Source organism: Anolis sagrei, chromosome 2 (genome assembly GCF_037176765.1).
Source record: "Anolis sagrei isolate rAnoSag1 chromosome 2, rAnoSag1.mat, whole genome shotgun sequence".
NCBI classification, from domain to species: domain Eukaryota; kingdom Metazoa; phylum Chordata; class Lepidosauria; order Squamata; family Dactyloidae; genus Anolis; species Anolis sagrei.
Window position 1 is genome coordinate 287,719,884 of NC_090022.1, and position 26,513 is coordinate 287,746,396.

Here is a 26,513-nt window from a genome sequence, read left to right on the forward strand (position 1 = left end):
GGAATTGTGAAAGCTGAAGTCCAAACTCCTGGACTCACCTATGTCTTTTGCAAGCCATGCTTCCAGGCGGTGCAAAGACCTAGGAGGAGGATGCAAGCCAGGCTTTTGCAATCTCTCTTTGTGTGCAAGCCAAGGAGGGAGAGGAAGGGGAGGGCAAAGTGGGGCAAAGGGCGAAGGCGTGGAGGCTGCTCTCTCTCTCCCGCCCCTTTCTCCCTCCCTTTCTCCCTCTGCAAAGGACAGGCTTCCTTCCTGTCCTGAGGCTTTTAAGGAAAGGCGCAGCAGCCATGGCTCTCCTAAGAGGTAAGCCTTCCCTTGACTTCCAAGGCTTTTTGCATTTTATTGTCTTTCAATGCAGCCCTGGGGTTGGCCTGCATGCAGGCAAAGCCCGCCTCCTGCCTCACTTTTATTTCCTTTGCAGGTTCTTTATGGCCTTGCTTTCGCCCTGCATCTTGCATGCAATTCCCAGTTTCTTTTATATATGCTTTTTGGATCTCGCAGGAATGCAAACCCAGCCCCATTCCTTTCTGTATTTGCAATTCCTTTGACATCCTTGCATGGTCATATTTTAGCTCCATTCCTCACTTTATTTGCAGTCCCTTTGACACATTTGTATCACCTTATTTTTGCCCCATTCCTCGCTTTGTTTGCAATCCGCTTTCCTTTGTGTCTGCCCCCCCTGCTGTAGGATCCTGAGAGTTATAGTTTTCCAAGGTCTTCTCTAGCAAAGTGCAGGACCACATCAAACGACAACTCCCAGGATCCCATAGGATTGAAACATGGCAGTTGAAATTGTGTCAAACTGTACTCATGCTAAAGTATAAACACATGTAAACTGGTGTCAAACTGCACTCATGCTAAAGTGTAAACGCATTTAAACTGGTGTCAAACTGCATTCATACTATAGTGTAAACACATTTAAACTGGTGTCAAACCACTCATGCTATAGTGTAAACACATTTAAACTGGTGTCAAACTGCACTCATGCTATAGTGTAAGCGTTTTTAAACTGGTGTCAAACTACACTCATACTATAGTGTAAACGCATTTAAACTGGTGTCAAACTGCACTCATAGTGTAAACACGTTTAAACTGGTGTCAAACTACATTCATCCTGGGAGTTATAGTTTTCCAAGGTCTTCTCTGGCAAAGAGAGCAGGGCCTTGCCAAACAACAACTCCCAGTATCCCATAGGATTGAAGCATGGCAGTTGAAATCGTATCAAACTGCACTCATGCTAAAGTATAGATGCATTTAAACTGGTGTCAAACTGCACTCACACTAAAGTGTAAACGCGTTTAAACTGGTGTCAAACTGCACTCATGCTAAAGTGTAAACGCGTTTAAACTGGTGTCAAACTGCACTCATGCTAATGTGTAGATGCATTTACACTGGTTTCAAACTGCACTCATGCTAAAGTGTAAATGTATTTAAACTGGTTTCAAACCTCACTCATGCTAATGTGGAGATGCATTTACACTGGTTTCAAACTGCACTCACGCTAAAATGTAGATGCATTTAAACTGGTGTCAAACTACATTCATTCCACAGATGCACCCCTTTGTCTGGAACTACTACACTGTCATATAGTCCAAATTTTCAAATCAGATAATCCAGATTGTTTGCTTTGAGCTGGTTTATATGAGTCTATACTGCAATATAATCCAGTTCAAAGCAGATAATCTGGATTTTATATGCTCCCTCTTGTTTTAAGATTTCCCTCAAAATAGGGCACATTGGTTTCAAATCCTGGGAATATAGTGTGGGTCTCTAGTGGTTTTATGGCCCAATCTGCACAACCGTATTATAATTCTCTATTACACTGCATTTATTTGCACCCTGCTTTTCTCTCTAGATTGAGACCCAAAGCTGCTCACAATAATGGAATTTAAAACCTAACAAGATATAAGCATTGAAATAGAATTGAACATGCTGTTATTAAAACCACATAGAAGCAGGTGGAAATTGCAAGCACACACACACAAATCTCAATGGCAACAAAAACAAAGTAGAAGTGACATCAAACCACAACTGTAAACCGGCCTATTTCCAAAGGTTATCTGAAGAAGGGGCCAAATTGTTTGAGATAGACGGCCAAAGTCTAAGGATTATATGACTTTGCTTTCTGAAGAGAGATGGAGAGAGACTTTGAATGATCAGAGGAGAAGCATGGAAAGACACATATCCCCCCTCCCTCCAAAAAAAACTTTTAAGTAAAATTTTGAAGTCCTGTCCTGTCCCCCAGGGTGAGAAAAGTGGTATATAAATGCAGTAAATCAATAATAGTAATAAATAGAATGAATGGAGTTTGGACTCCACTTTAGCAGCTGTGGTTCAATGCTATGGAATAATGGGATTTGTAGTTTGGTAAGGCACCAACAGGTGGTGCAGCGGGTTAAACTGCTGAGCTGCTGAACTTGTTGACCAAAAGGTTGGCAGTTCAAATCCGGAGAGCGGGGTGTTCTCCCGCTGTTAGCCCCAGCTTCTGCCAACCTAGCAGTTCGAAAACATGCAAATGTGAGTAGATCAATAAGTACCGCCTTGATGGGAAGGTAACGGTGCTCCATCCTGGCCACATGAACTAGGAGATGTCTACGGACAACACCGGCTCTTTGGCTTATTTATTATTATTATTTATTTTGAGCTTTTATAACCCGGTCTTCTCGACCTCCGGAGAGGGACTCAGGCCGGCTAACAGCAGAGGGTTAAAATACAATTAAGATAAACCACAGTAAACATCATAATACAATAGTACAAAAATACATTAAAATACAATTATACAACTTACAAAAGGTCAGTTCGTCAGAATAAATAATAAATTCATCGCCATCCGCCCGTGTGGTCAGCAGTTATTGACTCAATAATCATTTTGCGAATGCAGTATTCCAAAGCCATGTTTTTACCAGCTTTCTAAAAATCAGGAGGGAGGGGGCAGATCTAATCTCAATGGGAAGGGAGTTCCAGAGCCAAGGGGCCACCACCGAGAAGGCCCTGTCCCTCGTTACCACCAATCACGATTGCGAAGGAGGTGGAACCAAGAGCAAGGCCCCTCCAGAAGATCTTAATAATGGTTCATAGGGGTGAATCTGTTCGGACAGGTAAATTGGGCCAGAGTCGTTTAGGGATTTATAGGTCAACACCAGCACTTTGAATTGTGCTCGGAAGCTGATTGGCAGCCAGTGGAGCTGGCGCAACAGAGGAGTAGTATGCTCACTGTACCTCGCTCCTGTTAGTAGTCTAGCTGCCGCTCGTTGGACTAGTTGTAGCTTCCAGCCGGTCTTTAAAGGCAACCCCACATAGAGAGCGTTGCAATAGTCTATATAGGATGTAACCAGAGCGTGGACCACCGTGGCCAGATCAGACTTCCCAAGGTACGGGCACAACTGGCGCATAAGTTTTAATTGTGCGAAAGCTCCCCTGACCACCGCCGAGACCTGGGGTTCCAGGCTCAGTGATGAGTCCAGGATCACTCCCAAGCTGTGAAACTGTGCCTTCAGGGGGAGTGTAACCCCGCCAAGCACAGGCTGTAACCCTATGCCCTCTTCGGCCTTTCGACTGACCAGGAGGACCTCTGTCTTGTCTGGATTTAGTTTCAATCTGTTAGCCCTCATCCAGTCCATTACAGTGGCTAAGCGCTGGTTCAGGACTTGGACCGCCCCCTTAGTAGTAGGTGGAAAGGAGTAACAGAATTGAACATCATCTGCGTACAGATGACACCGCACCCTGAAACTCCGGATGATCTCTCCCACGACTTAGACACGACTAGACTTAATGTCAGGGGAAACCTTAATGAGGCTCTTAATGAGACATGCCGCATTATCACGGGGTGTCTGCGCCCTACACCACTGGAGAAATTACATTGCTTAGCAGGTATTGCACCACCTGACATCCGCCGGGAAATAGCAGCCAATAGTGAAAGGACCAAGGCAGAGACATCTCCAGCTCATCCCCTGTTTGGGTATCAGCCAGAACGTCAACGACTTAAATCAAGAAATAGTTTTCTAAGATCTACAGAGACACTCGCTGGAACACCTCAGCAAGTGAGAGTCCAAAAGTGGCAGGCTCAAACCCAGAACCTCAACCAATGGCTGATACCAAATGAGAGACTCCCTCCTGGGCACACAGAGGACTGGGCGACCTGGAAGGCGCTGAACAGACTGCGCTCTGGCACCACGAGATGCAGAGCCAACCTTCAGAAATGGGGACACAAAGTGGAGTCCTCGACATGCGAGTGTGGAGAAGAGCAAACCACTGACCACCTGCTGCAATGCAACCTGAGCCCTGCCACGTGCACAATGGAGGACCTTCTGGCAGCAACACCAGAGGCACTCCAAGTGGCCAGATACTGGTCAAAGGACATTTAATCAACTACCAAACTCGCAAATTCTGTATTTTGTCTGTTTGTTTGCTTTGTTCTGTTAGAAATGTAATATAATTTGACTGGTTGTCCTGATACAACAAATAAATAGGGGAAACCTTTACCTTTTCCAAGGCACCAACCTTCTTTGGCAGAGAAGGCTAAAGCCCTTTCAAAACTACAACTCCCACAATTCCAAAGTATTGAGCCATGGCAGTTCAAAGTGCATTAATTATAAAGTATAGAGGTACACAAAGTTTGACAACTGGAACAAATCAGCTACACGCTAGCCTTACCCGCTCCAAATTTATCTAATCTAGAAAGCCACTGAACTTTAGACCTATTTTCTGCATTTTCCCCAATGTTAGGATACTCCTTTTGAAGTACAGCAATCTGAGTTTACTATACTATTCGAAGTGTAATTGCACTATAGATTTGTATCCAGGCATAATCCTAAAGTGAATATTCCCTTGTTGATTTGACTTTCTCACCAGGATCCATTTAAAGACCAGGTGAGAAATTTAGCCCCATGGGATCCATTTGGAGCCCGCACGCATGGCTGATTAAACACTTTATATTGTGGACAGAAGTAGCAAGTAGCACACTATCATTTGAGATTCCCCTTCTCTTTCTTTATCTTCCTTTTGTTTCATGAAAGACATTGCTGGGTTTTAAATTGAAGCAAGCCATCCTGACCCATTGACATGCACTGAGATTTTCAAAGTATAGGTTTTCTAGAAATATATTAACTTTTATGGTGCATGTCTTTCTTTGTCCTGACTCTGCAGCAAATTAGATAAACTTGTATGTTGAGATGATCAGCGATGATAGTTTTATCATCCACATGATTTATGTAATCCCCTGCTACTCAATAGACACAGTTTTATCACTCCTTCTGCAACATATCTATGTTTTTCTTATTGATTACATGGAATTAGGCCTGTTTTTTTTTCTTATCCTCTCTGTTGTCCTTGATTGTAATGGAAGGTTATTGGGTCACCTTCTTGGAGAAGGGATCATAGCTTCTGTTTTCTGTGCTTCTCTAGGTATAGCTAGGAAAAATACATTGCTGAAACCCTATAAAGACCTAGCTCTCAGTAAAGTATGGACAAAATAACGTATATACTCAAGTATAAATCAGGTTTTTTAGACTTAACACCCCCCCCCCCCCCCCCGGCTTATACTCAAGTCAAGGTTATTTATTATTTTACTCTGTTATTATTATTATTTTCATTACATGTATTATTTTACTCTATTTATTTTTATTATTTACATTATATTATTATATTATTATTTTTATTACATTTCTTATTTTACTCTATTGTTATATTTATTATTTTTCTGTAGTTATTGTTATTATTAAATTTATTATTTTACTCTATGATTAATGTTATTACATTTCCATTATTTTCCATTATTATTCGAAACACAACAAGATGAGTCCACAGCAGATACTCTGCTGGCTGTTGAATTGGATCACACGTCAGACACTTCCCAAGTGTCTAGGACTATGTGATGTATCAACGAATAATGCGTGCAGATCCCAGTAATGTGGCCTTCTGCAGCTGGCAGATGGTAATGTTGTCAGCGCCTATTGTGTTTAAGTGCAGGCCAAGGTCTTTAGGCACTGCACCCAGTGTGCCGATCACCACTGGGACCACCTTTACTGGCTTGTGCCAGAGTCTTTGCAGTTCGATCTTTAAATCCTCATATCGTGCCAGCTTTTCCTGTTGTTTCTCTGCAATCCTGCTGTCACCTGGGATTGCGACATCGACAATCCATACTTGGTTTTTTAACACGATTGTGAGGTCAGGAGTGTTGTGCTCCAGAACTCTGTCTGTCTGAATTTGGAAGTCCCAGAGAAGTTTGACATGTTCATTTTCAAGGCTTGTGATCTTTGTTCTTTGTCGCAGGCAGATGGTATTTGTGGCACAAGTTCTAATGAATCATCTGAGCAACGGTGTTATGCCTCTGCTTGTAGTCTGTCTGCGCGATCTTCTTGCAGCAGCTCAGGATGTGATCTATTGTTTCATCTGCTTCCTTGCAGAGTCTACATTTGGGATCTGTCGTCGACTTTATTATTATTATTATTATTATTATTATTATTATTTATTAGAAACGCAACAAGATTAGTACACAGCAAACAAGTTCACTATTCTAGTTGTTGGATTATTATTATTATTATTATTATTATTATTATTATTATTATTATTCATGCACCCTAAGTGTTGGATAGCTTCTTATTGGTGCCTCCCGTGCTTTGCTTTGCAGGTGTGTTCATTGTTTCTGCCAAGAGGACCCCGTTCGGGGCTTACGGAGGCCTCTTCAAAGACTTCACAGCCACGGACCTCGCAGAGATTGCAGCGCGGTCGGCCCTATCTGCTGGCAAGGTGTCTCCCGAAATTGTCGACAGTGTGATTGTGGGGAATGTTATGCAGGTGGGTAGCCAGCAAGTGATCTGATTGTTATAGCAATGTTGTTTCTGTAGCCACACTTTCTTGTTCAGGCCCAGCAGAAACAAACTAGAGCAGTGTTTCTCAACCTAGGGGTTTCTCAACCTAGAGGGGTCACAAGGGGGGGGGGGGGTTCAGAGGGGTCGCCAAAGACCATCAGAAAACACGTATTTCTAAGACGTCTTAGGAACCCTTTGGCAGAAAAGGCTGGAGATCTCTCTGCCTGTCCTTCTCTTCCTTTTTGGTGTTAGTGAACTACAACTTCCAGAATTCAAAAACATCCCCCCCCCAACCCCACCAGTATTCAGTGTTGGCCATGTAGGTAGTGTGCCAAATTTGATGCAGATTCATCATGGACTGGATTCAGAGTGTTCTTTTATTGTAGGTTAACTGTAAATCCCAGCAACTACAACTCCCAAATGTCAAGGTCTATTTTCCTCAGTGTTCACATTTGAGCATATTAAGTATCCGTGACAAGTTTGGTCCAGATCCATCATTTGAGTCCACGGTGCTCTCTGGATGTAGGTGAACTACAACTCCCAAACTCATGGTCAATGTCCCTTCCAGTATTTTCTGTTGGTCGTGGGAATTATGTCTGCCAAGTTGGGTTCAATTCCATTGTTGGTGGGGTTCAGAATGCTCTCTGATTGTAGGCGAACTATAAATCCCAGCAACTACAACTCCCAAGTGACAAAATCAATCCCCCCCAACCCCACTAGTATTCAGATTCGGACGTATTGGGTAGGTCCAGTGAGTGAAAATACGTCCTGCATACCAGATATTGACATGATGGTTCATAACAGTAACAACATTACAATTATGAAGTAGCAACGAAAATTATTTTATGGTGGGAGGGGGGGTCACCACAACATGAGGGACTGTATGAAGGGGTTGTTGTATTAAGAAGATTGAGAAGCACTGAACTAGAGCATCCATATATCCATTTGCAAAACAACTTCCTTTTGAAAGTTTTCAGTGATTACATTTCCCTCTTCTGAATTTCTTTGAGACAGACGTATCTAAATAGATAGATTCACAACAACTCCAAAACCATTTTAATCTTGGTACAATTTAGACTGAGATGCTGCATCAGGAGACGGGGTGCATCAACACAGTAGAATTAATGCAGTGTGACACAGCTAAATGCTAAGGAATCCTGGGAGTTTTAGTTTGGTGAGGCTGTAGCACCCTTTGTGGCAGAGAAGGGTAAACGTTCTTTTAAAACTACAACTCTCATGATTTCAGTTTTAAGCAGTGTCATGCATTTATGTTGCCACTAGGGGTTTACAACAGGCTTCTTCTAAGTCACAGGGAGGATCAGAACCTTTTCTGTTACAGCTGCCCCAAGTTAACTGGGTGTGTTATCTGATTCAGCATATAACAAGGCACTGGGTTTGCAAGTTTTTGAGCTTTGCATTTTGGCTTAGATTAACAATATCTCCAGTTAATCTTCTTCTTTACACGACAGTATGCAATCATATAGCAAAATAATACAGTCTCTCTACTTAGTTATCAGTAGAATATCCTTATTTTGCCATGAACAAGCAGTTTCTCTGGCACTCCAAACTGCATCAGTCTTCAACTTCAGGAAGCTGCATAACCACTCCCAGCAAAGTTTCTTCAGCTCAAAACGAGCCATCAAGCTAAGGGGTCAAAGTTTGCCCATGCCTGGATTAGTTTTCTATGTGTTGTCTGTATCTCATTTAACGTGCTTTGAGCAGAATTGGCCTAGTGACTGTCCTCTTCTGGCAGACCGCCGCAGATACTATTTATCTTGCACGCCACGTTGGCCTACGCGTCGGAGTGCCAGTCCCAGTCCCTGCCTTAACCGTCAACAGATTGTGCGGATCAGGATTCCAGTCGATCGTCAACGGATGCCAGGTACTGGATTTGCTCCTTTATTTTAACATGTTAATCTGGTCCTCCAACCCATGTGCCCAGTGCGAAGCACAACACATCAACAACAACACAATTATTGCCCACTTGTGGCATTTCCAAAGGCCCTGTGCTTTGAGTATTAACAGAGTTCTGTATCTGATGGAGGGCTACAAACCCCTCTCCTTGTTCTCTGATGCCAAGATTTACTGTATGTAACCAAGTATAAGGCCAGGAATTTAAAACATGCCCTTGGCATATACATGTACATGAGTATATGCAGTACATGGCATCATAAAAGGGAGACTTTGGTAGATATCTCTCCTTTTTAAATTTAGCGACACTGCTATAGGCAAAAAAAATTGCATTGGAATGGCTTACCTCTTCTTAGAAAAGAAGAGGCTTGGATCCCAAATGAAGACATGGGAAAGGGGGAGGTGATGATCTTTTGAAAACTTTGCAAAAAGGTTAGTGAAACTTATAGAAACCTGAGTTTCTGCCATACAGTCCTGTCAGGTTTTACAATGTATTGTAATGTAATATAGCTGAGTCATGCACTGCTAATGGGCTTCTATTGGAAATGCTGTCATGCGTTAACCGTATATAGAACTTCATTTGGGGAAAGTGTTCTGGCCTAGTCCAGGTGATTGTGAATGATGCAATCCTAGGTTTGGGTTGAGTCAGTGAGTTGGGAACCAATCAGTGATTGCTATGTGTGAATGAATTGTATATAAGGAAGTCATGTACAGTGTATTTTCTCTCCTTGTGCTGTGATGTTGTTCGTCGAAGACTATATGTAATTAAAAGAACCTGTCTGCTAAGACAAGATATAGCTGTATGCTGTGGTAAGTTTGTAATATCATCTATTCTGGGGGAAAGACAATGGTAAAACTGACAATGGCCGGGCATGTGCTCAAGTGTCTGTAAAAGGTTCCAGAGTGACTGCAGGCTGTGGGAGCAGTTGGCTGAAAATACTGTGCAGGAAGAAGCTACTGGAAAGCGCTGAAGTTGTGCAACTGATCTGCTGCTGAATTGTGAAGTTAATCTCAACAAGTCCCCACAAAACTAAAGCTGTGTCTATACTATAGAATTAATACAGTTTCATAGAATCTTAGAATTGGAAGAAACCTCGTGAGCCATCCAGTCCAACCCCATTCTGCCAAGAAGCAGGAAAGTGGCATTCAAAGTACCCCCGACAGATGGCCATCCAGCCTCTGCTTAAAAGCCTCCAGAGAAGGAATCTCCACCACATCCCAGGGCAGAGTGTTCCACTGCTGAACAATAGGGTTGGATAGGTTCGTTGGAAAGAGCCTAAAAGTTATAAAAAAAAACTTTCGACTTTTGCCTTCCGAGGCAGTTTTGAACCATGCAAGAAAGGTGGGAGGGGCAAATCCGAATTTGAACCACTCATCTTTTTTTTGGAAACATTCCATAATGTTTGGATTTCTCCCAAGGTTATTTTATTCTTTCCTTCTCCACTTTCCCCCCTGCTTCTTGTCCCTCTGCCTCGGCTTGAGCTGGGCCAGCCACAAGAAGAGGAGAGAAGGAAGGAATTTCCTCCGCTTGCTTTTCCCCCCACTTCTTGTCCCTGGCCCAGCTCAAGCCGAAGCGGAGGGAAAACCGGAGAAGGAAGGAATTTCCTCCGCTTGCTTTTCCCCACTTCTGGTCCCTCTGTCTCATCTTGAGCTAGGCCAGAAACAAGAAGAGGGGAATAGCAGGGAATGAAGGAATTTCTTCCACTTCCTTTTCTGCACTTCCGGTCCCTCTACCTCTGCTTGAGCTGGGCCAGGGACAAGAAGTGGGGGAAAGCAAGCGGAGGAACTTTCTTCCTTCTCTGGTTTTTCCTCCGCTTTGACTTGAGATGGGCCAGGGACAAGAAGAGGAGGGAAACGCAAGCGGAGGAGGAAATTCCTTCCTTCTCTGCTTTTTTCTCCTCTTCTTGTGGCTGGTGGCCTGAGGCACAGCGGGGAAGGCCTACCTGCGTGGCTCCAGAGGCAGGCAGGTGCCCTCGCGATGGGCCGGGAGGAGCAGCTGCACAAGCGCTCCAAGTCACGGGAGGGTAGGCGCAGCCAGTGGCACTTATTGCTGAATGGAACACTCGGATAAGTGTGGGAACACTGTCCTATGATTTTGTGCCACACAAAAAAGTTTCTGGAGTAGAACAACTACTCTCAAAGTAAAGGCCACCCAATGTAACAGGAAATAACATTTTCAAACCATTAACGAAAGGATTCGAAAGTGTCAGAAGTTTCGAAAAGTTTTGACATTTTTTCTGTGAAAATCAGAAGCGACGCCCCCTACATCCAAAAGTTTTGAACTCTCTCTCTTTTTTTCTTTTTCCTTTTTTTTGGATCAACGAAGCCTACTGAACAGTTCTCACAGTTCAGGTGGAATCTCCTTTCCTGTAGTTTGAAGCCATTGTTCTGCATCCTAGTCTCCAGGGCAGCAGAAAACAAGCCTGCTCCCTCTTCCCTATGACTTCTCTTCACATCTTGATCCATCACCTTCATCATGTCTCCTTTCAGCCTTCTCTTTGCAGGCTAAACATACCAAGCTCTTGAAGCTGCTCCTCATAGGGCTTGTTCTCCAGACCCTTGATCATTTTAGCTGTTTTCCTTTGGACACATTCCAGCTTGTCAACATCTCTCTTCAATTGCGGTGCCCAGAATTGGACACAGTATTTCCCCATGGCTGAATGTTATTGAATCCTGAGATTTGTAATTTGGTGAGGTATCAGCACTCTCTGACAGAGAAAGCTAAATAACTTATGATACTATAATTCCTATGATTCCATAACATTGAGCCATTGAAATTATGGCATTGATTCTTCATTGTAGATAAATCCTTCTAAAATTGTGTCTAGGCTTCCTTATGATGACAACAACCATCTCATTTCTCTTTGTTTGCAGTCCAGACTACTAAATGGAATGGGGAATTACCATGGATTGCTAATGTGGCTCTTTTTTCCAATCTCAAAACAGGAAATTTGCCTGAAAGAATCAGAAATAGTACTATGTGGTGGAACAGAAAATATGAGCCAGTCTCCATATGCTGTTCGAAATGCCCGCTTTGGAACAAAACTTGGAGTTGATCTCAAGGTACGGGTTAAGTTGTTTTGCCTTTGACTTTCGGTTGTGCTTGACCGACATATCTGAAACTGTCTTTAGTTAGAAATATAATATAGCAGTAGAGAGTAAAAGAAAAGAGTCACAGAACAAGTGTGGAATCTAGTCCTTAGTATGGAATTCATCATTCGGATATTTCAGTTTTTTGTATTAGAAAATAAACATACAATTCATGTGTGAATCCTTGGAGAAATTGCTAAATATCGTTCAGTATAGAGCTCTTCTCCATCGGGAACAAAACAGAGACAAGATGTGCCCCCAAATCTACATAGTTATATGGTTTCATTTTGGTGTGTTTTAAGATTGTTTCAGTTGTTAGATTACTTCTGTTTGATTTGTTTTAAATTGAACTCTCTTCACTTCTTTGCTTGAGAGCTTGTGTGGATGGGATGTATTCATTTTAATATTAAAAAAAATGGATTTACCAGAAAATTGATTGTGAGGAACCCAGCACTTACAATCATCCCTCCACTTTTATTTATTATTTATTTATTTACAGCTTTTATATTCTGCCCTTCTCACCCCGCAGGGGACTCAGGGCGGATTACAGTGTACACATATATGGCAAACATTCAATGCCAATTTTTGACATACAAACATATACAGACATACACAGAGCCTATTTAACTTTTTCTGGCCGCCAGGGGAGCTGTCACTTTCATCGTCCATCTGCGACGCTGATGAAGCACTTCCGCATTCCCTGCATGCTTCCCCGCTGGAATGCTTTGCTGGAGTCTTCTTTATGGCCTCATAAATCAGTTAATTTAGCCTCCCCACACTTTAAGGTGGTACCTAATTTTCCTACTTGACAGATGCAACTGTCTTTCGGGTTGCAAAGGTCGACAACAGGCTACACACAATTGGTTGGAAACCCACTCCAACCTGGGCTGGCTTCGAACTCATGACCTTTTGGTCAGAGTGATCTTAATGCAGCTGACACTCAGCCAGCTGCGCCACAATCCCGGTGCAATTCTTGGAAGGGGATAATCAGTGATTTACAGGATTAAGAAGCACAGGACCCCCACAAAGGTGGAAAATTCTCAAGTTTTTTTTTAAATGCTCTTTTTCTTGCCCGAGAGAACACGTCTCTAGGGCTCTGTAGGTCTTCCAAAATGAATCTATTTGACTTTATAGTTCCACTGTAAGACCTAGAGATTCCTGAACAGACCATATAATTGAAAATAAATCAAATCCACAATAGTAAAATCAGCAAATGTGGAGGGATAACTGCCGCATGCATGCATGCGTAAATAAATAAATAAATAAATAAATAATAGACAGCTTCTTGTAATAGTTGCACTCCCATTTTTGGGGTTCCGATTTTGGTACTTACGTTTTTCTCACATAATAGTCACAACCTTGATTTACCAGGATAAGCCTCCATCCACTCACCCATCCATCCACCCGTCCAAAGTCCCACCCACCCTCTTCACTCGGTCATCTACCCATCCACCCAAAGACACCCCCCTCCAACCCACTCATGCATGCACTCTCTCATTTGGTCGCCCATCCACTCGCTGACCATCCCCTTCCAAGAGTTCTGCTTCAAGTGATGTTCTTGGAAGGGGATGGTCACCAAATGGATGGATGATTCAATGAGTACATGAGAGGGTGTGTGGATGAGTTAGTGGAAAGCGTACTCTCAAATTGTTTCCAGCATCATTTTATTTTAAAACTTTTAGAATGAAAGGATTTTTTTCATCATGTAATAATTGCATCCCCTTTTTGAAAGGGGAGGTGAGACTATTATGCAATGATATACATGCCAGGATTAATTTAGTTATGTATGTGTTTTAAATGTGCTCCTATGTATTGCCAAGATGGATGCCACTGTGAATTAGAAATGCTGTGCAGAATGTTTAGACTATGAGGCTGTGATTAAGTGAACTTGAGAAAAGTAAGATAAGGTTTGCTCTTGCTGGGAACAGGAGGGAGTAACCAGTCTCAGCAAGAGAAGATAAGCAGATGTGAAGAGGCTTTCGTTTGACTAGTTCCTGAATTGTAGCTCACTGTAGTAAGACGTGTCTGTTGAATGTTCTTAGTAAACTTAATTTTTTTGTAACTCAAAGCCTGCAGAGTCCTTATTTTGCAACTCAGTGTCTGCTGATCTAGCATTCCTTCCGCTGGGCATCGTCTGACTCTGACAATACAGTATGTTGCATTACTATGCTATCCTTTCTTACCAAGATGGAATATCTGTGGTACTGCACTTAGATTGTAGTGATGTTGTCTCTGAAGACATCCTATTGCATTGTTCTCTCCACACTTCTTTCTTCCTACAGCTAGAAGACACACTGTGGGCTGGACTGACAGATCCACATATTAAGACACCTATGGGCGGCACAGCTGAAAATTTGGCTGTACAGAATAACATCACGAGGGAACAATGTGATCAATATGCACTGAAGACACAGAAGAGGTGGAAAGCTGGTCAGTAAACTTAGAGGAGCGCCATTTTTTCAAAAGGGAGGGATCTAATCGCAAATAGCAGATGTGTTGTTGGATCTGTGTCTAAAAAACATGTGGCCTCCGGGTATAGTTGAATTGCAACTGTTGCATGTCCTAGCCTATGGTGATGGAAGATGTAGTCCAACATCTGGAGGGCCTCATCTTGCCTCCTACATGTGGGGTTCTTTTATTAATCAGCTTAGGAGTACTTTCCAATCCTTCTTTGGAGACACTTTGGTGTTGACTTTCTTTCTTTTGCAGCTCATGAAGCTGGCTATTTTAAGGCCGAGATGGCACCCATTGAAGTGAAAACCAAGAAAGGGAAACAGAGCGTGGAGACGGATGAGCATCCGCGACCAGACGTGACACTGGAACAACTAGCAAAGCTCCCCTTGGTTTTCAAGAAGGATGGGACGGTCACAGCTGGGAATGCCTCGGTGAGCCCTGTGCTTTGAGATCCTCTTCCATGAGAAAAGTGGCAATTCTTAAGCATGCAGTGCCCAAGCTTTTCTTACAGACTTTCCAAAATCTCTTCCCAGCTGATTCTTTACCTAAACATTTCCAAATTGCATAAGTTTGCAAGCAGGAGAAAGAAAGGGAAAACATTGGCTTACAGACTAGATTTGGATGTATGGCCAGATTTCATCCAACCCACCTGAGGAAAGTCATAAAGATCTAGAGCAGTGGTTCTCAACCTTCCTAATGCCGTGACCCCTTAATACAGTCCCTCATGTTGTGGTGACCCCCAACCATAACATTGTTTTTGTTGCTATTTCATAACAGTCATTTTACTACTGTAAGGTGGTCAGTTGAAACATTCACACCTAACCCCGACAGACAAGAATTCTTTGTCCCACCCTGGTCATTCCACAGATATATAAACCCTACTTTCTTAGTTCCAACAGACCTCACTACCTCTGAGGATGCTTGCCATAGATGCAGGCAAAACGCCAGGAGAACATGGCCATATAGCCCGAACCCCCCCCCCCCCCCCCACAACAACCCATTATTATCATTATTTGAATCTTTTGCTCCATTTTGCTATCTAAGAGCAACAGGGAAAAAAGCTTGCCCCCCTTGTAGATCTTCTTTTGAGCACCAATGGGATAAGATTGATCCAAACATCAACTGGGTCACATCATGTTTCCATCATTTATCACTTAGAATGGTGCCACATAAATGCATCTTTTGAATGAAGCCAGTTCTTCTACCCCAAGGGTGACTTTAAATCTTCAGTCTGCAAAGCGATAGGGTTTTCTTTTTCCCATCTAAGGATGCTCTATCAGTGATTTCTTATGGAGTTGCTGTCTATTCTGTTTTGGCTGCTAGGGAGTATGTGATGGAGCTGGCGCAGTGATCTTGGCAAGTGAAGATGCTGTTCAAAAGCACAATCTCACTCCTTTGGCTAGAATAGTGGCCTACCATGCATCTGGTTGTGACCCCAACATCATGGGCATTGGTAAGTTGCACCAATACTATATTTTCAAATAAAGGACAATCCAGTCTGTATGGGACAACTAAGGAAGTCCCAGATATACTAACATAAAGTCTAACTGGGAATTGCACAACATCAATCTATGCACGAGGAATTGTGAATCAACCATGCTACATAACTCTAGTGTTGAATAGCAGTGTCACACACGTGAAGCATGACACAAATGTGCAACTGTGATGCACAAGCAGATGCGTCCACTATTCCACCTTGGTGTCTTCAAACTGCATCAGATAAAATGCTGTTAAAATAATTGGCGTAATGTTTTAGATGTTTTAATTCTTTGGTTTTCATATAAATGTTTATTTTAATTGTATGTTGTTTTTATTGCATTGAATTGTTAGCTGTGTGTAAAGCTGCTCTGAGTCCCCTGTGGGGTGAGAAAGGTGGGGTATCAATATGGTAAATAAATACATAAATATGTCCATCTGTTGCGATAATGGGACACAGATGTATATAGGCCACCAGTAGGATTACAAGCCACAAAGAGAGAGGAGCATATTGGTTGAAGACACTCGAGGAGGGCAACTAAAATGATAAAGGGTCTGGAGAACAAGCCCTATGAGGAGCAGCTTAAGGAGCTGGGCATGTTGAGCCTGAAGAAGAGAAGGCTGAGAGGAGATATGATAGCGATGTATAAATATGTGAGAGGAAGCCACAGGGAGGAGGGAGCAAGCTTGTTTACTGCTTCCATGGAGATCAGGACAAGGAACAATGGCTTCAAACTACAAGAGAGGAGATTCCATCTGAACATGAGGAAGAACTTCCTGACTGTGAGAGCCGTTCAGCAGTGGAACTCTCTGCCCCAGAGTGTGGTGGAGGCTCCTTCTTTGGAGACTTTTAAACAGAGGCTGGATGGCCATCTGTCAGGGGTGATTTGAATACAATATTCCTGCTTCTTGGCAGGGGGTTGGACTGGATGGCCCATGAGGTCTCTTCCAACTCTTTGATTCTATGATTCTATGAATACAGAGCAAAAGGATGACTGGTTTTCATCTGGAAATCTATGTCCTCAATGTAAAATACAATTTATTTATTTACAGTATTTATATTCTGCCATTCTCACCCTGAAGGGGACTCAGGGTGGATCACAGAGCATACATATGCGACAAGTATTCAATGCCATACAACTATGTATCGTTTGCTATATTGAGTATTTGCACTGCCCAGTGTAGTCCTGGCATTATTTTTATACATGGTATTAACAATAACAATTAACACGTATATCGGTGTTATTTGCCCAAGGGAAGATTTTTTTGCCAAATGTAGCCAGTGACAGTTGTGTATGCAAACCAAAGTTGATGTGTACAAACTCTCCATATTTGAGGTCTTTTTTTGGCACACATATTTTTACATTGGTCACGGAGCTCCCACTTTCATATTCTAGGCTTTGCCAACCAAAATAACTTTGAAAGAGATTTGTGGAGAAAAGGGATCTAACTAAATTAGAAATGGATAGTGTCCAGGTTCATTAAGGGCTCCGTGGCACTCTCTGGAAATCACAATGGGCAACATGACCTCTTCTGGAATGTGATGGCACCTGACAATTTTGTCATAATGCCAATCCAGCAGCTCTGGATAGTGCAGAAATGGATCTGAAAGCACCCACAGAAAGCGACAGTGAGCAAGGCCTTCTCGGTGGTGGACCCCTGACTCTGGAACTCACTTCCCAAGGACATCAGACATGCCCCAACTCTGGCAGTCTTTAGGGGGAGCCTGAAAACGTGGTTGTTCCAGTGTGCCTTCCCAGAATAAGGCCATGTTGAAGGCTTTCATGGCCAGAATCACTGGGTTGTTGTAGGTTTTTCCGGATTATATGGCCATGTTCTAGAGGCATTTTCTCCTGATGTTTCGCCTGCATCTATGGCAAGCATCCTCAGAGGTAGTGAGGTCTGTTAGAAGTAGGAAAATGCCTCAAAATGCACTTTACCACTGATTTAGGACTGACTGTGTTCCCTCATCTCTCTTTGAAAAACCCTATCATAGTTATATCCTACCTTGTTCATGCCCAGCATTATTTTTTAAATTTTAAATTATTACATTTGGCCCGGCCATAGGTTTCTTAAATGCTGTGTGTTACTGTTTATTGTTTATTGCTTATTTTTTGTTTATGTGTTTTATATTAATTGTATTGTATTGATTGCTTTTGTTAATTGTTTTTGTTTATTGATGTACTGTGGCCATGGCCTCATGTAAGCCGCACCGAGTCCCTTGGGGAGATTTATTTGTCGTGTCAGAACAACCAGTCAAATTATATTACATTTCTAACAGAACAAAGCAAACAAGCAGATTACAAAATTTGTGAGTATGAGAGTTGATTAAATGTCCTTTGACCAGTATCTGGCCACTTGGAGTGCTTCTGGTGTTGCTGCAAGAAGGTCCTCCCTTTTGCATGTGGCAGGGCTCAGGGTGCATTGCAGCAGGTGGTCAGTGGTTTGCTCTTCTCCACACTCGCATGTCGAGGATTCCACTTTGTAGCCCCATTTCTGAAGGTTGGCTCTGCATCTCGTGGTGCCAGAGCGCAGTCTGTTCAGCGCCTTCCAGGTCGCCCAGTCCTCTGTGTGCCCAGGAGGGAGTCTCTCGTTTGGTATCAGCCATTGGTTGAGGTTCTGGGTTTGAGCCTGCCACTTTTGGACTCTCGCTTGCTGAGGTGTTCCAGCGAGTGTCTCTGTAGATCTTAGAAAACTATTTCTAGATTTAAGTCGTTGACGTGCTGGCTGATACCCAAACAGGGGATGAGCTGGAGATGTCTCTGCCTTGGTCCTTTCACTATTGGCTGCTACTTCCCGGCGGATGTCAGGTGGTGCAATACCGGCTAGACAGTGTAATTTTTCCAGTGGTGTAGGGCGCAGGCACCCCGTGATAATGTGGCATGTCTCATTAAGAGCCACATCCACTGCTTTAGTGTGGTGAGATGTGTTCCACACTGGGCATGCATACTCAGCAGCAGAGTAGCATAGCGCAAGGGCAGATGCCTTCACTGTATCTGGTTGTGATCCCCAGGTTGTGCCAGTCAGCTTTCGTATGATATTGTTTCTAGCACCCACTTTTTGCTTGATGTTCAGGCAGTGCTTCTTGTAGGTAAGAGCACGGTCCAGAGTGACTCCCAGGTATTTGGGTGCGCTGCAATGCTCCAGTGGGATTCCTTCCCATGTGATCTTCAGAGCTCGGGATGCTTGTCTGTTCTTGAGATGAAAGGCACATGTCTGTGTTTTAGATGGGTTGGGGATCAGCTGGTTTTCCCTGTAATAGGCAGTAAGAGCACCTAGAGCTTCGGAAAGCTTCTGTTCTACCATCTCAAAGCTCTCCTTGGGGAGATGGTGGTGGGGTATGAATAAATTATTATTATTATTATTATTATTATTATTATTATTATTATTAAGGCTAAGCTTTTCTTTACCCTTCAGAAGGGAGAATAGAAAGTCAGAGGAGGTTGCTGGCTGCAGATTGTATATTGCCCAACCCATTATGCAGGAAGCATTTCAAATACTTACCTTTTAATGGATTGTGACCTTCTCTGTGTGTGTTTTAACATAGGCCCAGTATTTGCCATCAAAGAAGCTCTGAAGAAAGCTGGACTTTCTCTGAAAGACATGGATTTGGTTGAGGTGAGGACAAACACGGGAAAAATGCATTATGTCTTAGATACGATTCAGAATATTGAACCATATAACAAAGTGTGCTACAGTTCAATACAATGTCACTTTCAGTGTCCATCTCAGGAGAAGTTGCATAGTAAAGGTCAAGGTTTCCGCTGACATTAAGTCCAGTCGTGTCTGAGTCTTGGGGGGGGGGGGGGGGTATGCTGAAGAGCCAGCGTTGTCCATAGACACCTCCTAGGTCATGTGGCCAGCATGGAGCACCGTTACCTTCCCATAGAAATTGTACCTATTGATCTACTCCAGTGTTTCTCAACCTGGAGGTCGGGACCCCCGGGGAGGGTCACGAGGGGGTGTCAGAGGGGTCGCCAAAGACCATTGGAAAACACAGTATTTTCTGTTGGTCATGGGGGTTCTGTATGGGAAGTTTGACCCAATTCTATCATTGGTGGGGTTCAGAATGCTCTTTGATTGTAGGTGAACTATAAATCCTAGCAACTACAATTGTCAAATGTTAAGGTCTATTTTCTCCAAACTCCACCAGTGTTCACATTTGCACATAGTGAGTATTCATGCAAAGTTTGGTCCATATCCATCATTGTTTGAGTCCACAGTGCTCTCTGGATGTAGATTAACTACAACTCCAAAACTCAAGGTCAATGCCCACCACATCCTTCCAGTATTTTCTGTTGGTCATGGGAGTTCTATGTGCCAAATGTGGTTCAATCCTATCATTGGTGGGGTTCAGACTGCTCTTTGATAATTTTATGATTCGGGGTCACCACAACATGAGGAACTGTACTAAGGGATTGTAGCATTAGGAAGGTTGAGAACCACTGAGCTAGAATAAATTGAGCCCCTGGTGGCGCAGTGGGTTGGACTGAAGACCAACAGATCACAGGTTCGAATCCGGGGAGAGTGCAGATGAGCTCCCTCTGTCAGCTCCAACTCCTCATGTGAGGACATGAGAGAAGCCTCACACAAGGATGGTAAAACATCAAAACATCTGGGCGTCCCCTGGGCAACGTCCTTGCAGACGGCCAATTCTCTCACACCAGAAGTGACTTGCAGTTTCTCAAGTCGCTCCTGACACAACAAAAAAAAAAGCTAGAATTCCAGAAGGATTTTGATATCATTTTTCAATAAAGTGGGGAATTTCAATGGGACCTAAATTGCTACATCTCTGCAGCAGTTTGCGTGATTATTTTTTTCCATGTTGAAAATGTTTAAAAGCAATATATTTTGAAAACGGCCACTATATTCTCTCAATTTCCCCAAGTTATATGTTTTTAGTGTGTGTTTTTCACCAGTGTTTTCCCACACCATCCCCAACCAATCACGGTTTTAGGTAATGACAACCTTCTAATATTGTATATTAGAGCAGTTCTGCCTCATTGGTTTCCAACCTGGCTTTCTCTTTGTGTTTTCAAGGTCAATGAGGCTTTTGCTCCACAATACTTGGCAGTGGAGAAGGTTTTGGGTCTGGACCCCGAGAAAACCAATGTCGACGGGGGCGCGATCGCCTTGGGTCATCCATTGGCAGCTTCAGGCTCAAGGATCACAGCTCATCTGACTCATGAACTGAGGTGCGTAAGTGGCTGAGGGAAACCTTGGAACCACCTTCAAAATGTTGATTTCCTTCATTTTAATATATTAGAATTGGCATGTGGGCAAGCTTTGGCCCTCCAGGTGTTTTGGACTTCAACTCTCACAATTCCTAACAGCCGATAGGCTGTTAGGAATTGTGAGAGTTGAAGTCCGAAACACCTGGAGGGCCAAAGCTTGCCCACATGCCTGTACTAGAAAGTGTATTTCAGAAAGGCCATAACTCAAAAGGCAAGAAGAATGTCTCAAGTGTAGGTCCTGGCATCTCCATTTCAGAAGGATATGACAGCTAATGATGCTGGCCTGAAACCTTCAATAGTTCTGGCTAGTAAGTGTAGACAGCTTTAGATTACGTAAATAGATAATCCATCTAGGTATACGTCAGCTTCCTATATACTCTTGCAACCAACTGGAAGATCAGTGTAGGCACTGAAATACATCCGTTGAGAAAACCTTGCCCACTCTTAATGTGATATATTCTAAATATTTGAAAGGTTGTCACATTAAGGAGGGGGCAAGCTTGTTTTCTGCTGCTCTGGAGATTAGGGTTCAAATTTCAGGTCAAACGATACCATCTAAACATCAGGAAGAGCTTCCTACCGTTCGATAATCGAATAGGTTCCTTTGGAGTGTGGTGGAATCTCCTTCTTTGGAGTTTCTAAGCTGAGGATGGGTGGCCGGCCATCTCTCAGTAGTACTTCAACTGTACTTTTCTACGTGGTAGAATTGAGTTGGACTGGATAGCCATCCAGTCCCAACTCAATTCTACCACGTAGAAAGGTAAAAGTGTTCTCTTCCAACTTCATGATTTTATGAAATGATTTTAGCCATGGAAACATATTCTGGTGGTCACTCCTGAATGTATTCACTTGGAAAGATATACTATACTGCTCCCACACCCAGTGAGTAATCCTTGCAACCCGCCCTGCCCACTAGGATTACCGTATATACTCGAGTATAAGCCAACCTGAATATAAGCGGAGTCACCTAATTTTATCACAAACAACTGGGAAAACGTGTTGACTCGAGTATAAGCCGAGGGTGGGAAATGCATCCACTATGGGTCAATTTCAAAATAAAAATAGATACCAATAAAATTACATTAATTGTGGCATCAATATGCTAAATGTTTTTGAATATTTACATAAAACTGTAATTTAAGATAAGACTGTCCAACTCTTATTAAACCATCATTCTAACCTTCTTCAATGTAAATGTACTTATTATTAAAATAATAAATATAATAAAAATAATAGAGTAAAATAATGAAAATGCAATAAAAACAGTAATAATAGAGTAATATAATAAATGTAGTAATAATAGATCAAAATACTGTAAATGTAATTATAGGTAAAGGTAAAGGTTGTCCCCTGACATTAAGTCCAGTCATGTCTGACTCTGGGAGGTGGTGCTCATCTCCATTTCTAAGCCGAAGAGCCAGCGTTGTCCGTAGACACCTCCAAGGTCATGTGGCCGGCATGACTGCATGGAGCGCCGTTACCTTCCCGCCGGAGCGGTACCTATTGATCTACTCACATTTGCATGTTTTCGAACTGCTAGGTTGGCAGAAGCTAGGGCTGACAGCGGAAGCTCACGCCACTCCCCGGAATCGAACCTGCGACCTTTCGATCAACAAGCTCAGCAGCTCAGTGCTTTAACCCACTGCACCACCGGGGGCTCCCAATAATAATAATAATAATAATAATAATAATAATGTAAAATACTGTAAATGTAATAATAATAATAATAATAATAATAGAGCAAAATAACAAATAGAACAATAGAGCAAAATAATGTAAATATAATAATAACAGAGTAAAATAATAAACGTAATAAAATAAAATAATACTAATAACAGAGTAAAATAATAAATAACCTTGACTCGAGGATAAGCCGAGGAGAGCTTTTTCAGCCTAAAAAAGGGGCTGAAAAACTAGGCTTATACTCGAGTATATACAGTAATTCTCTGTGCTAAAATATTGTGATTTTATATTGTCTGATGTGTTTGTTTATAATGTTTCTTGTATTTTATTTTATTTTTATTTTTTACTGTTGTATTCTTATGTTGTACATTTGCATTGTAAGCTGCCCCGAGTCCCCTCGGGGAGATGGTGGCGGGGTATAAATAAAGTTTTTTTAAATTATTATTATTTGAAACACAACAAGAGGAGTCCATAGCAGACACTCTGCTGGCTGTTGTACTGGATCACACGTTGGACACTTCCCAAGTGTCTAGGACTGTGTGATGTATCGGCAAATAATGCGTGCAGATCCCAGTATATTATTATTATTATCATCAGCATCATCATCCCATTGAAATGACCTCCTTTTGAGATGATGTGCAGAGTAGAAAGCTATTTCTGTGGCTGAACAAGGCTGCCTCTGGTCAGTACTTGGACGGAAGTGTCTCTCAGAACTCTTGTCTGTGTCACCTTGAGCTCTGGGGAAGGACAGGCAAGATAAAAATAAAACCCAGCTGGTTCACTGAAACTTGGCATAGACCCATCGATTCACACAAAAGTCCAGGAGGTCATTGGCTGTGTTCCTTTCCTCCAGCGGCATGTGATGCTGTTTGGCCACTGTTGGCAGCTGTTTTGTAGCGACGTCATGACACCGTAGTTCTTTGCCTTGTACACTCATATACTGAATCCTTCAGGGGCCAAATTTTGTTATTCACATTATTCACATTATTGTCTTTATGTATACCCCACCTTTTCCCTAGACCACATGTATCAAACTCAAGGCCCGCAGGCCGGATTCAGCCCACCATGTCCTTTTATGTGGCTCCCCAAATGCTGGACTACATCAGTATCCCTTACTAGACATCATAGGACCCCCCGGTGGTGCAATGCGTTAAACCCTTGTGCCGGCAGGACTGAAGACCTACAGGTCAGAGGTTCGAATCCGGGGAGAGCATGGATGAGCTCCCTCTGTCAGCTCCAGCTCCTCATGCGAGGACATGAGAGAAGCCTCCCACAAGGATGGTAAAACATCAAAACATCTGGGTATCCCCTGGGCAACGTCCTTGCAGGCGGCCAATTCTCTCACACCAGAAGCAACTTGCAGTTTCTCAAGGCCATCCTCACATACACACACAAAATTAGACATCATGAGTAGCGTTGGAGAATCTGAGTTGTTAGGCCCAAAAATAATGCTCTGTTGGAGTGATTCCACCATAAATATAGCACATTACCAGAAGTAAACTTCATAACCAACAGAAACTTACATGTGGCGAGCTAGGATAAAGTTTTCACTCCATAGTATGGCACAGGATTGCAAAGTCAGAACTTTAGATTAAAAAAATGTTTATTGAAGTAAAAGAAATACATTCTTGATAGAAAAGGCAACTAGCTTACTAAATCTCATCTTCTAAAGAGATAATTTATTTATTATTTACTAGCTGTCCCCTGCCACGCATTGCTGTGGCCCAGTCTGTTGATCTGGAAAATAATGTAATGAGAAAGTGTTGGTTTCTAATAGGGTCCCTTTCAAATCTCTGATACTATATCTGTGTGTGAACCATATCTATCTATCTATGGCTGGATGGCTCTTTGACAGGAGGACTTTGATTACTTTTTCTTGCCCTGGTGAAGGGAGTTGGATTGGATGGCCTTAAGTATTTTCTGTTGGTCAAGGGGGTTCTGTATGGGAAGTTTGCCTCGATTCTGTCGTTCATGGGGTTCAGAATGCTCTTTGATTGTAGGTGAACTATGAATCCAAGTGACTACAACTCCCAAATGTCAAGATCTATTTCCCCCAAACTCCGTCTGTGTTCATATTTGGGCGTATTGAGTGCTTGTGCCAAGTTTGGTCCAGATCCATCATAGTTTGAGTAGGTGAACTACAACTCCCAAACTCAAGGTCAATGCCCACCAAACCCTTGCAGTACTTTCTGTTGGTCATGGGAGTTCTGTGTGCCAAGTTTGGTTCAATTACATTGTTGATGGAGTTCAGAATGCTTTTTGGTTGTAGGTGAACTATAAATCCCAGCAACTACAACTCCCAAATGACAAAATCATAATTTTTTGAGTGATGGTCACTCCTTGTGTTGTGAGATACTTTGTTGCCAAATTTGGTGTGATTTCGTTCATTGGTTCTTTTGCTTTTAACGTACTCATTATGCACAGAGCATTTATATATATATATATATATATATATATATATTTATTTATTTATTTATTTATTTACGAGATTTATATACCGCCCTTCTCACCCCGAAAGGGACTTGGAGCGGCTTACAATATATATATATATAACACACACACAATATATTATATTATTAGCATAGTATAATATCAGTATTAATTATTACTATATTGCATTGTATCATTATATTGTAGTATTATTACTAATATCACATGTAATATAAATATATAAAATATCATATTATTATTAGTAGTAGTATTATATTGCATTACTTTATAGTATTATAAATATTATATGTATATACAATATATTACATTGCAATATAAATAAAAAGGGTAAAAAGTCCATGCAGCTACAGCTATTGATATCAGTGCATAAATGCTTTAATTATTCAGGTAGCCTCATTGCAAAAACTACATGTGATAGAGAAAAAAATAAGCACAGATCTGAATTCAGCACAAAAAAACACTCTAAGAATGACCTAAAATTATATCTGATGAACAATGCTTGTTGGCTTGTGTAATTGGCTTCATCCAAGAATCCTTGGAGTTGACCACTTGCTCTAGAGAACAAATTACTCCGGGAGGCCTTGCTATGATGTCAAGGTTATTATTATATATTTATATCTAATCGCTTCTCCTTTCTTTTAGGCGTCGTGGAGGCAAATATGCAGTTGGTTCTGCTTGCATTGGAGGTGGACAAGGTATAGCGGTCATAATTCAGAATACAGCCTAAAGGACCATCTCACAGTTTAACACCAAACTGACTAAAACATGCCTTATAATGATTTAGAAGCGTGGGAGTTCAAAAATGGTTCAGTATTAACTATATGGAAAATGGAAGAAAAGAGCGCACTACTAGGCAATCTCTAATTTGTGTGAATCCTGCCATAATAATCATTGCTGTACTACCTCCTGCTCGTTAAGTTTTAATTCCTGAAGATGCCTTATAGCAAAGTTGGATCCCTCTGTTGATATTTTATCAACACTGTCTTTTCCCAAACTGTTGGATATTTCTGGTGATTTTTTTTTTCTGTAAAAGGTACTTCAATAAGAACTTTGCATTGCCAGAAAATGTGTATTTTTGTTGAATGGATTTGGCATGTCTGCTTGTTTGATTTTGTATTAAGATCTGAATGCAAAACATGACAAAGCCAATGTGCCTCTCAGTAGAAAAAATTAAATGATACTAAATTAAACCAAATAATGTCATGTGTGTTTTGCATTGTATTATGAGTACATTAGTCATGGGCCCAAAATTTGTCCCATCCATTTGATTCGTGTTTCCGTTTTGATCCGTCCATTCGGAAATTAGGAGGCCCCTCTTGGAATGAAAATAGACTCGAAACGAAAGGCAGGCGGGAACGGGTACCAGCTCCAAGCCTGCTTTTTAGATCGATTGCCATGCGTGTAGGCC

The 26,513-nt window shown here is 42.1% G+C and overlaps 1 protein-coding gene across 1 annotated transcript; it reads left to right on the top strand.

Annotated features, from left to right (window-relative positions):
* Positions 1-193: 193 nt before the first annotated feature.
* On the top strand, positions 194-26,303 carry ACAA2 (acetyl-CoA acyltransferase 2). The gene is made up of 10 exons (XM_060761248.2): positions 194-300; positions 6,626-6,792; positions 8,560-8,688; positions 11,664-11,780; positions 14,090-14,237; positions 14,517-14,692; positions 15,585-15,714; positions 19,285-19,355; positions 20,778-20,932; positions 25,748-26,303. The coding sequence occupies exons 1-10, from the start codon at positions 285-287 to the stop codon at positions 25,830-25,832; spliced, it is 1,194 nt and encodes a 397-aa protein (XP_060617231.2). The 5' UTR covers positions 194-284; the 3' UTR covers positions 25,833-26,303.
* Positions 26,304-26,513: the final 210 nt, after the last annotated feature.

Bases quoted from the DNA above. Each gene is read 5' to 3' on its own strand.
- ACAA2 (XM_060761248.2), top strand. The intron at 14,238-14,516 runs GTCAGTAAACTT...TTTCTTTTGCAG, and splicing joins ACAGAAGAGGTGGAAAGCTG to CTCATGAAGCTGGCTATTTT. The intron at 19,356-20,777 runs GTGAGGACAAAC...TGTGTTTTCAAG, and splicing joins AAGACATGGATTTGGTTGAG to GTCAATGAGGCTTTTGCTCC.